This window comes from Capsella rubella, unplaced genomic scaffold (genome assembly GCF_000375325.1).
Source record: "Capsella rubella cultivar Monte Gargano unplaced genomic scaffold, Caprub1_0 scaffold_2, whole genome shotgun sequence".
Classification (NCBI taxonomy): domain Eukaryota; kingdom Viridiplantae; phylum Streptophyta; class Magnoliopsida; order Brassicales; family Brassicaceae; genus Capsella; species Capsella rubella.
This window is the reverse complement of record NW_006238922.1, coordinates 10,583,976-10,594,998: the sequence shown is the minus strand read 5'-3', so window position 1 is coordinate 10,594,998 and position 11,023 is coordinate 10,583,976. Positions and strand designations below refer to the sequence as shown.

At 33.0% G+C, this 11,023-nt stretch overlaps 3 protein-coding genes across 3 annotated transcripts; 1 reads left to right on the top strand and 2 right to left on the bottom strand.

Annotated features, from left to right (window-relative positions):
- The first annotated feature begins 1,733 nt into the window (after positions 1–1,733).
- LOC17896298 (subtilisin-like protease SBT3.4) lies at positions 1,734–3,080 on the top strand. Its single transcript, XM_006301688.2, has 3 exons — positions 1,734–1,989; positions 2,234–2,331; positions 2,821–3,080. Exons 1-3 carry the CDS (start codon positions 1,766–1,768, stop codon positions 2,901–2,903), a joined length of 405 nt encoding a protein of 134 aa, XP_006301750.2. The 5' UTR covers positions 1,734–1,765; the 3' UTR covers positions 2,904–3,080.
- Positions 3,081–3,223: 143 nt separating this feature from the next.
- On the bottom strand, positions 3,224–4,903 carry LOC17895172 (uncharacterized membrane protein At4g09580). Its single transcript, XM_006302615.2, has 4 exons — positions 4,469–4,903; positions 4,034–4,304; positions 3,761–3,931; positions 3,224–3,519 (listed from the first exon to the last, which is right to left on the bottom strand). Exons 1-4 carry the CDS (start codon positions 4,711–4,713, stop codon positions 3,388–3,390), a joined length of 819 nt encoding a protein of 272 aa, XP_006302677.1. The 5' UTR covers positions 4,714–4,903; the 3' UTR covers positions 3,224–3,387.
- A 729-nt stretch (positions 4,904–5,632) lies between these two features.
- On the bottom strand, positions 5,633–7,352 carry LOC17896542 (NAC domain-containing protein 30). The gene is made up of 3 exons (XM_006302482.2): positions 7,187–7,352; positions 6,480–6,751; positions 5,633–6,291 (listed from the first exon to the last, which is right to left on the bottom strand). Exons 1-3 carry the CDS (start codon positions 7,350–7,352, stop codon positions 5,746–5,748), a joined length of 984 nt encoding a protein of 327 aa, XP_006302544.1. The 3' UTR covers positions 5,633–5,745.
- Positions 7,353–11,023: the final 3,671 nt, after the last annotated feature.

Below are 11,023 nucleotides of genomic sequence, written 5' to 3'. Positions count from 1 at the left end.
ATTTAATAATGTTTTTTATTTTAATTTTCAATTTTGTGAAACATAGTTACTTTTTTATTTTGTTTATTAGTTTAACATATGTGTTGTATTGGAAAAAACAGTTAAATTCATATTGGAAACTTTTAAAGAAATATTATTTTTATTTTTACCTTTTTATATGTTTATAAAAAATGATAATTCATGTTTCGGTCCGACCTATCTCATTTATGTTAGAAACTTTTTTGAGACATAAATTAGATAGATTTATATTCTCAAAATTTCTTACTTTTTATTCTATTCCCGTTAAATCTCATTATATTTAGATTTACATTGTGTAAATATAATCATATATATATTTTAAACATTCATTAAAAACTATAATCTATTATTTATATATTTGTTAGTATAATCGATAATTAGTAATTTTTTTTTTAACTTTTAATCAATTATCTTTTTTAGTGTTATAATCTATAATATAAAAAAGACCTTTCATATTCATTTTTGAAAAACTTATTTACATAGATTTAAATATTAAAATTAAATGATAACATTGTATAATTAATTTTAAAAATTTAATAATAAAATGAGGTGGATGATGATGTGCCTTAAGGAGAAGAGAGAAAAGGTTAACTTTATATATATACTAGCAGTTGACCCTCGCTCCGCGCGGGAGGTTTATAATTTTGTTTTTTTGATTTTTTATTCATATTGTGATATTTTATTATTTTTAATTGATTTTCAAAAAATATTATAATTATTTTCTCTTTAATTATTATCTTTCAATACTCAAATTTGGATTAAAAGCATTTGATTCAATTTATGAAATATCTTTTTTTTTCTTTTTGATCATATTATAAACTAATATTTCACTTTCATTTTTTTTCCTCTTTATAATTTTATATATACAATTACATAAATGTTGTTTTAGTCTACCATAAATTTAAATTTTACTTCCATTCTAAAACTCAAGAACATATTTAAAATATTAAATTATGATCAATTTAAAATGAAAGTTGAATTATATTATTACCACTAATAAAAAAATTAAAGTATTGTTTTTCTTATTTTAACATTTCATTTTTTTTACATAATTTTTTTTTATTTATATAAACTTTATATTAATTAAATAAGTAACATAAATATGCATTAAATGAATGTTTTAATTTATTTTAATGTTTAAACAAAAATGTGGCTTAGGTGGATGATTAGGTGGCATCATAAGAAGAGAGAAAAAGCTAACTTTATATATATATGTATATAATTAACTCCTTTTATTTTCTTTGCCATTTGTTTATAACTTATGGTGTAATTAAATTTTGTATTGAATGATTGTCATAAATATTTACTTTTGTATATATATTTAAAAAAAAATAAAGGATTTAAATGTTTTTCCACCAATAAAAAGAGAGTGAAACCTTACTTTTATATATATAATTAATAATAATTATTCACAAATGCTGATAATTAGTACCTATTATTAGAGATACTAAATATCCAAAAACAATATCTATGAGATGATTGGCTGATTCATAGTTTTTAAAAGCTAAAATTGCCACTCGGCAGACAACGTAACAACAAAAAAAATCTATGGAAAATTATTAGGAAAATAAAATAAAATAACACATAAGATTAATCTACATGCCGACATCAACTAACCGTCAGATTATACATAAATAATTTGAGACCGTCAGATCTGAGTCGGTATAAATCGTGGCATAAATGGAAATGGCACATCACGCGTATTTCATCCTTTCTCTTATAAAATTGGAATCCCCCAAATCCCAAAATGCAAACATTTGGTCGTGGAACAAGAGTCTACCTCAACCTGAACCTCATCGTCACCGTCTTCGTCTCTTTCTCATCGCTACTCGCTTCGATCGTCATGGCTGAATCTACTGGAGAAGCAACGGCATCGTCTGAAGCCAAGGTTCACATCATCTACACCGAGAAACCCACCGATGAGGAACCTAAAACTTATCATCTCCGTACCCTTTCCTCTGCTCTCGGCAGGTTTGTTCTCTTAGACCATTCACTCTTAGTTTTTACCGGAAAGATATGAATTTTGTATTGGATGAGATCATTAGATGATTTTTGGGTTTGATCGCTTTGATTTTTAGGGTTTTGTTTCTCTGAAATGGGGGATTTTTCAGTTTAGTAGCTTGAATCGTTTTTTAGATGATTGATTGCTTCAACAACAATTTTGTTTTGTATATTTGTGTAAGAAATGTTTTTGCTCTTATGGTGATGGTTACAGTGAGGATCTTGCAAAAGATGCTCTGATCTACAGTTACAAGGAAGCTGCTTCTGGTTTTTCAGCTAAGCTCACTCCTGAGCAAGTCGCTGAGATATCCAGTACGTTTCTTTTCCTTCTTCTCATTAGATTTCTCGTTTTTGATCCTGCACTTACTTGTAACCTGAGGAGTATTTGAACCCGGTGACTGCACAAGAATCTAGTAGCGTCATTGTTTGCTTTGAATTGTGAAAATTCAATGTTTGGATTAAGTGTTTATCTTGTTCTTGAACTTGTGATCATTGACTCTGATACAATGTGTAGATGACTTGTGTAGATCCAATTTGTGACGACTGTTTCTGTAAAATTCTTTGTTTGCCTATGTTTTCAAAATGTCCCCTGATACCATCCTGCTTAAATTGTGATATCTCAATGTTTAGATTGGCGGATGAGAATTCAAACCTGTAGAAATAGAGTCATATAGTCATGAATGAGCGATCTCTGAGTAGGCTTAGGAAAAAAAAAATATGGCCTAAATTTGATTACTGTTTTACTATTTTTTTTCTTGTTCCGTTTTTCTCATAATAATTTTGGGGATTTTCATGTTGCAGAACAACCAGGTGTGATTCAAGTTGTGCCAAGCGAGACTTATCAGTTGCACAAACCTGTTGGTGGTGGTTTCAAGTTGACCTAACTTGACTTTGTCTATTCAACTTCTGAACTAGACATGTTGCTTTACAGAGACTAGTCTGTTGTTGTAATGTGGTGACTTGAACTAGTATCTAACTAAAATAATGTCATGATGTTGCTCTATTCGAGTTGTTTGTGTTGATAAGAATTGAGTTTCTTCAATAAATTGTTTTCCGAGAAATGTTTCTTCTAGTTCCAATCTCATATTCATAATCCGGTACCAAAATAATTAACGATCTCTCTTCTTATCAAATCGAGTTACAAAAAAATGTATAACTTCTGCTGTTTCTTCTCTTCTCAACTTCTACTCAAATAGAAACAAAATATGACCAAAAAACACTATTTTAAATGAATCGTTACGATAAGTGCCAAGTAAACGAATCAACATTTTTGTTCTGTTGTATCCTCTAAACAAAGTTAAGTGTATTCTTATCCTCTGTATGGCATTGACGGTTAAGCCTGTGTACATTAAGGATGCCTCTCCTTGGCTATTCATATATCTTCTTCCTTTTCAATATTGTGGGAAGTATAGAGATGAACCCGATGAGGAAAAGCACTGATAATGTCTTGAAATCATACAGATCTTTCACCGATTTGAGATCTCCAATAGCAAGGCCAGCCTGCAAAAATACATAATAACCAATATGAAGCTCTGTTCACACACGATAAGTAGATGGCGAAAAGAGATGGAAGCAGAACAATGTTAAAGAACCAATATTGACCCCTGTTCACACACGATAAGTAGATGGCAAAAAGAGATGAAACAGAACAATCTTAAAGAACCAATATTAACCTCTGTTCACACACGATAAGTAGATGCCGTATAGAAAAGATGGTGAAGGAGGGAGCAAAAGAGCTTACTCTGACGGTAATATAAGCTGCAGGGATGAGACCAATCAATGTCGCCAAAAAGAAGACATGGAAAGGTACATCGACAATGGGAGAAGCAAGATTGATAAAAAGATTTGGCAGAGTTGGTGTTATCCTCAGAAACAACATATAGTTCAGAAGCTTATCTCTACGCTTACTAATCTGAAAACATAAAACCACAACTAAGTAAAGAACTTTCATAGAGGTCATTTCATTAGCCACAACAAGAGGAGACCAAAGAGGACAAGAGAGAGCTCTGTTTACCTCAGCCTGAAAGAATCTTAATTTGTCAGGCCAAAGCCAAGTAATCAATGGCCGACCGATCAATTTCGACAGAAAGAAACACGACGTAGCTCCCGCTGTTGCATTGAAAACAACTAAGAAAACACCTTTGAATACACCAAAGAGAGCTCCAGCTAAGAGTGACATGAAGATAGTCCCTGGAATCATGAAGGTCTGCATAAAAATGTATGTGGCACAATACCCTAAAACGAACTGCGTCGGGTACTCATTCGCATAGTTTGCCAAATTATCCCTGAAACAACAACAACAACAACAACAAGATTACAGATATTTGTAGCTCAAAATCGGATAAAACTCAATCATCCAACAAATTTAGCAAATCGTAATCAGTAAATTCTCCAAATTTCGCTGCACAAGAATGAATCGAATAGATAAAAGAAGAAATTAGATATGTACTTGAGCAAACGGAGATCAGCGATGCTTCTGGGGAGCTTGAGTTTGCCGAATTCAGCAGCAGGCATGGTCATGTAGATACAACAGAGTCCAGAGGAGAAGACGAGGAAGACGCCGAGAGAAACAGCGAGCTCCCAACGGCTAAGAGGGAAACGATCGAGTTTAGATCGTTTACCAGATGGCGAATCATCATCGTCAGATACGGCACCAAGCTCTTCGTCTCTGGTTAGAATCCGCGTTGGAGCCATCACCAAAACCAACCCAACCCGCGTGCTTCGATTGTGGCGAGATCGGATCCTCGATTCACATGAGAGAAACAAACAACGATGACGATCTCACAACTTTATTAGATCTGAGAGATTTTTTGCTTCTTTCGTTAGAGATTCAATTGCATTTTTTTTATTTATTTCAGTGTTGTTGTTGTTGCTAAAAGAAATCGAATTCACGTTATTGTTTTTACTTGAGAGTTGAGATTAAACGTACGAAGAAGACAAGTAATGGAAAACGTGTTGGCCTTTTTAGCTTTTTTGCTCTTCACTATCGGAGTCGGATAGATTTTGACGGTGGCTTTTAAGACCTTCTATACGGACTAGAGGGTTCTGACTTTTAACTATAAGAGCAAACCCTCTATTTCACTGAGAGGGTTCGATAAGCCGTTGCTCGTCCGGTTTATGCATGACTAGACTACTAGATTTTACCTCTTAATCTTCTTAATTCACATGTAAACAACATTCGTAACAGTAATTATACAGTAATTATATTCGTGGTGAGCATATGGCTTAAGTTCAAATCGTGCATTGTGGTATATAGTTTGTTCTATATTTGTGTTGGCATTTTTTGCCCTAAAACCATCCTTAATGCAAGGATTTTAGAGGGTAAGACCATCTTTAATCTCCAACCTCATGTACTCTTTCTGATATTCCAAACAAGTGTGAAGTGTAGGATCCTAGAGTAAAATAGAACGCAAGGCCACCACCACAGATCTGATGTGCATTGTAGTATAATAATAATAAAAAAATTAACATATATATTTTTTAAGAAATGGTGGTAGAATGGATGAGTTACAAATTTGGAAAACAAATAAAAATAATTAGGAGAACCCCAATGGATAATTAGAAAGAAAAAAAAAGTTCCACCTTTTGTGAAATTGACCAAGAAAACTCTACGTAATAAACACAAACTTCTTTTACAAATAGACAGTTACATAAATGTTATTTTCCAGATGGAAACAATTAAATCATAGAATACAAATCAATATAGAAGTTTTTGGTCTTTTTTAATTACGAGTCAGGGAAGCATCCAAGAGAATGATGAATATTAGCTTCCACTTCATTATAGTTTTGATGCATGGAAGGGAAGCTTTGGCCTGGATTATACGATTGCGTTTCGAACGAAGACATGAGGACATTATGGTTTTGTGAATGTGTTACTTGTGTCTCAAGCAAGCTATCTAGTGTTCTCCAATCCACACAGTTGAAGCTCTTCTCTTCTTCTTGCTCGAAACTCTCGTTTTGATCTTTGTTTGTCCCTAGACTCGGCGACAAACTCGGGCTGTCCAGCTGCGGGAGCTCGATGTTTCCATATTGATGCATGGATGAAGATGCATTATTATTAGGATTGTAGTGGTTGTTGCCCATGAGCATTTGATTAAAGTTATGGCTCGATGAAGATGCACCGATATGATGACTCGTGTTCATTGTCGCTGAAGATGAGTAGTTGTTACTATTCTCGACGTGGTAGAGCTGGTTCTGCCATGGCTCGTACCCTAATGGCCTCTGATTTGGAATCGGCTTCCTAAATGCTCGACACACCACCCAGCCTTCCTCCTATAGTTCACAAACATATAAAGTTACTATTTAGATAACCATTTAATGATTTAGCTGGTTAGGCTTAGTTGTTTAACATTATTGTATCAATTGTCAAACATTTAACATGTTCATTTTCGTCAGGGTTAGATATATATTAGGTACATATATAATTACATTGTCCTATTATATTAGTAACACGTGTGTACCTGAACCGGGGCAAGCTCGGAGTTTTGGAGGCGGTACTCATGCATGATCCAATCGGATTTTCTTCCATTAGGAGCTCGACCCTTATAGTAGACAAGTGTCTTCCGCATGCCTATGACACTGTTCTTCGAAAGCACGGCCTTGTCTCTACCGGTGGCTTTCCAGAACCCAGCAGCGGTGGCTCTATTGGTCCTAGTCCCGGTTGGATACTTCCTATCCTTGTGGCTAAAGAAGTACCACTCGTTTTGCTCCTCATACCCTAGTTTGCATCTCGCTGCAATGTAAACACCAAATATTAATTTCATAATTTTATTACATCACAAAAATATTGGGAAATTAAGTTAAAAAGTGAAAAATGTATATCTTGAAAACATATGTGGTTAAATGATTTGGAATAATATGATATGATTATACACTCCCATTTTCAAAAAATAAAATAAAACCAACTTCTTAATTTCAAAAGAGGTATTATGATTTATGATTGTACTAAATCTCTTAATTTTCTTTGCAATATTCGTTTCACACTCCGTTTATAAATCCTACAAGTCAAAAATAGTAGGCTCTCTGTCATTCATAATTCGCATGCCAGATTCATAGCATGTTATTGGTTTTCGAATATCATAGATCATAAGTAGACATTTACTGCCATCCCATGCAAAAGATTAATTAAAGAGAATCATTATACAAAATGCACGTTGATTAAGATTACCTTGTATATCCCACGGCTCCATCTTGTAGAGATCAATCTCTACAATGACATCTAAAGCACTCTTCATGGAATTGATCTTCCTATCTAGGTAATAACCCACAAGCTCTTCTTCTGTCGGATGAAATCTGAACCCCGGTGGCATACTCGATTGCATTATATTATCCATCCAAGATGATCCTGTAAATGGATTTTAATTCGGGAAGTTGTTAGAGAAATGAGTAAGAAACGAAACGAGAGGAAAATGGAAGAGAAGAGAATAATATGAAGGAAAATGATTTGTATATATAAAAACATAAGCAAGTCTTTTTGGAAGCTATTGCGAAAACCTTAGACAAACAAGGCACAACCTTAAAGTTTTGTCTTTGGGACCAAAACCAAAGCCTATTACAAGCTTCGTTATATTTAAATTGTAAGAAAGGGATCGGATGGCTCTTGGGTCCAATGAAATTCCAAAAGCTGTGATGTTGGGTAATGATAGTGATGTAACACACGGACACACACGATAATATATTTATATACCTATAAACATAAACACACACACACATATATATATATATATATGAATTCACATGTATAGTTTAGATATTTATATATCTAAAAGCTTGGATCTTTAAGCTTAAGGCTATCGCTATTATATGTAGCTGATGATGGTTATGATGTATTTCCACGGGACCACCAAACAATGGAGGAGCTCTTACTACTTCACAAGCCAAAGCTTGGTAGTGGGTTAAACAATACAAAAAAGCTTGATGGTGAAAGTTTTTAGAATTTTTGTTTTTAAAATACAGAAAACATTAGGTTTAAAATGTTTGTCTTTCGCCTTCTAAATATAGAAAAGATTAAATTTTTTTTTTATATAATATACATTTATGTAAGCACTGTATATATTTTTTATAAGTATACTTTAACCAAAATATATATATTTATAAGTTTATATGTAAGATAATTGTATATAAAGGATCTACATATATAGCCGAAAAGCTTGACGGGTGGAAGTCACTGAGGTTGATGTTCCTTTGAGTGTATTACACACTCTTGTCTTGAGTTATATTCCTATACTATCTTATATAATATACAAACTATAATGGTGCAACAACAATAATTAATCTCGAAGAAACAATAATATCTTTAGAAACACATAGATTTCGAAATCCCCACCATGATTTCAGTTCCTCGGTTTACTCTAATGTTTGTGGGTCAATATCCACAGGACCACACACACAAAACATATATACACTATTCAAGATATTAAACTTCTCATACAGCCTATCCATACACAAACGATGATCACATACCATATGACAGATAAAAAAATGCAAAACAGAAACACCGAATGCATCATAATGGTTCATGCATGTAGTATATGTAAAAGAAACTTACGAGCTAATACAGATATTGGACGAGGTTTTCCAGAAACAAAACGTTACTTGCAAGAGATATTAATCACACAAGGATCACGATCTAAAGAAAAGAGAAGCAAAAGGAAGAAGGGAGCTAGAAAGATTGTAAACTCCGGTGTGGATTAAATGATTGTTAATATATAGCAAAGACAAGAAGGGCTTGGCTTTTGATTAGATCACATGCATATGGACCAGCTAGAAAACTTATATAGACTGCATATATATGTTTTATGTGAGTATGTTAATTTATATATATATGGTAAGTGTGTGACATGTGGGTGCAAAATGATGATATAAGAAGAGAAGGAGGAGAAGAGGAAGAAGAAGAAGAAGAATGAGAAGGAGATGAAGGGAAGGGTTTGATTGCGCGTGGGGATAGACATCTACGGCTTTGTTTTTGGTCGGCGTCTCTCTCTCTCTTGGCAATTTTTTGTTTAAAGTTTTTCCAATCTTCTCCACTTTACCGGCAGTTACTGCACAGCTCCAACCTTTTTTTTATTTCTTTTTTATTTGTCTATATTGCTTATTAGTTTATTACATCACACTATATAAAATCAGTTCATCTATATTATATAAAAAGCTTTATCTGTTGGGTGCACAAAAAAAAAAAAAAAAAAAAAAAGCTTTATCTGTTGTTCATATGTGGCATTAGGTCAAATATTAAATGTTCCCAATATTTCCATAAACAAATTGGATGATATTAAACAAATTACGTTTTGAGCTTGATGAGAGTTACTTACTCACCATAATTTATCGGTTAACATTATGCTAAGCCGCCTCAAATTATTTAAAAGCCATGTGTATGTTTTTAATTAAAATTGTATTTAGTATTATTATTTTTTCAAGAAAACATTAGGGCTAGTGTTGATATATAATATGCATATTTAAAAGGCATTAATTCCTTTTTTATTTATTTTTTTTAAAAAAAAACTCGAGGTCTTATATGAATGCACTAATTGCACTTGCACATGCTAAATACCTCATGTCATTATATATATAGTTTTTCTATAGTTGATGTTTTTAGAAAATAAAGAATTATAACTTTTTATGTAATGTTCCCGTAACATAATTTCGAGTAATTTTAAAAACACATGAAAATTTCTTAACAATGTAAGATATTTTCAGTAATATAAGATCAGTTAAACGTATAAATAGGTAATGGACTACTTGTTGGAAATTCATCACAACTCAAGAGAATTAAAAAGAATTGGATTTCTAAACCCAGGGATGAACCTATTGTACATTTTCGACGTTGAAAGTTATATATATATGGGTGTGTGTTTGCTGGATCTAACGACTGAATTGTGCCTCATTTATAATATGTCTCATATATATTATCCCATGGACAAGACATGTAAGTAAAGTATATGAAGATAAATGGATTTGCAATTAAGTATATATAACTCTCAACGTCGAAAAGATTTACACGCATGTGTATTTATGGATTACTACGTAAATCTCACTCAATATACCACAAACCATCAAATTTTATAATGTGAGTCTATATAGATCCACTCGAAACCACAATCCCAAATATGTTTTCTCTTTTAGACGATTAAAATAAACATTCAGATTTATAGTAGACCTAAAGGAACAAACGTTGGCCATTAAAACAAGACGAATCGTGTCTATATAGATATATGAACCATTATACTATAAAAAGAAGGAAAGAGAAGAGTAAAACAGAGGGATATGATTCATATTAATTTTAGTATATGTGTTCTTAAGTCTTTCTCCAGCAATTCAGCTCCCATTGTCTGGTTTGGTGGCGCCGTCCTTAATACTTGTCACTACGAGTGTAAGACACGTAAGAATCAAGACCTGTTTCTATCACATAACTAATCATTTGTTCCTCATCTCTCTGATATATATCCATCCTCTTGTTCGATCGGGTCCACCCCAAAGCCGTTGCCTCGTTTTACTTTTATTTTTTACCTCACCTTTCGGCTTGAGGTGACGTCATCTCAGTAACTCATTTGACCCTAGTCCAAAAGATAAATTCCAACATATGACAAAGTTAAAACACAAAATTCGAGGAGAATTTTGGATATACATGTAAGCATATTGAAAGAAAGAAAATAACAAATGAGGGTACCAAAAATAGAAAAGGCAGAGAGCTAAAAGCACTCGATTTGGAGTCAGTATTCACATGCATGCCTATTTGTCTACTGCGCGAGGGAGAGAAGAGAGCCTTTTGTTCAAATCCCAAGACGACCAAACCAATCTACCCACAAACCCTTTCACACCATTCACCTTTTCTGATATATAAAATGTCCCTCGATCCCTAATTTTCCTTTTCTCTAATCATAATGTCTCTCTACCTAAGTCTCATATTATATATCTATCTATATATAACATTTATATACCTCATATTCTTTGCATTCAAACCATATATACCGACTAGTTTGTGAATGTTATGCATATACGACTTCCCCAT

Coding starts and splice junctions, on each gene's coding strand:
- LOC17896298 (XM_006301688.2), top strand. CDS start 1,766: ATGCAAACATTTGGTCGTGGAACAAGAGTCTACCTCAACCTGAACCTC. Junction 1,990..2,233: donor CTTTCCTCTGCTCTCGGCAG/GTTTGTTCTCTT, acceptor TGATGGTTACAG/TGAGGATCTTGCAAAAGATG. Junction 2,332..2,820: donor GCAAGTCGCTGAGATATCCA/GTACGTTTCTTT, acceptor TTCATGTTGCAG/AACAACCAGGTGTGATTCAA.
- LOC17895172 (XM_006302615.2), bottom strand. CDS start 4,713: ATGGCTCCAACGCGGATTCTAACCAGAGACGAAGAGCTTGGTGCCGTA. Junction 3,932..4,033: donor TAAGATTCTTTCAGGCTGAG/GTAAACAGAGCT, acceptor TTATGTTTTCAG/ATTAGTAAGCGTAGAGATAA. Junction 3,520..3,760: donor CAGCTTATATTACCGTCAGA/GTAAGCTCTTTT, acceptor GTATTTTTGCAG/GCTGGCCTTGCTATTGGAGA.
- LOC17896542 (XM_006302482.2), bottom strand. CDS start 7,352: ATGGATAATATAATGCAATCGAGTATGCCACCGGGGTTCAGATTTCAT. Junction 6,752..7,186: donor GGAGCCGTGGGATATACAAG/GTAATCTTAATC, acceptor TTTACATTGCAG/CGAGATGCAAACTAGGGTAT. Junction 6,292..6,479: donor CCGAGCTTGCCCCGGTTCAG/GTACACACGTGT, acceptor TGTGAACTATAG/GAGGAAGGCTGGGTGGTGTG.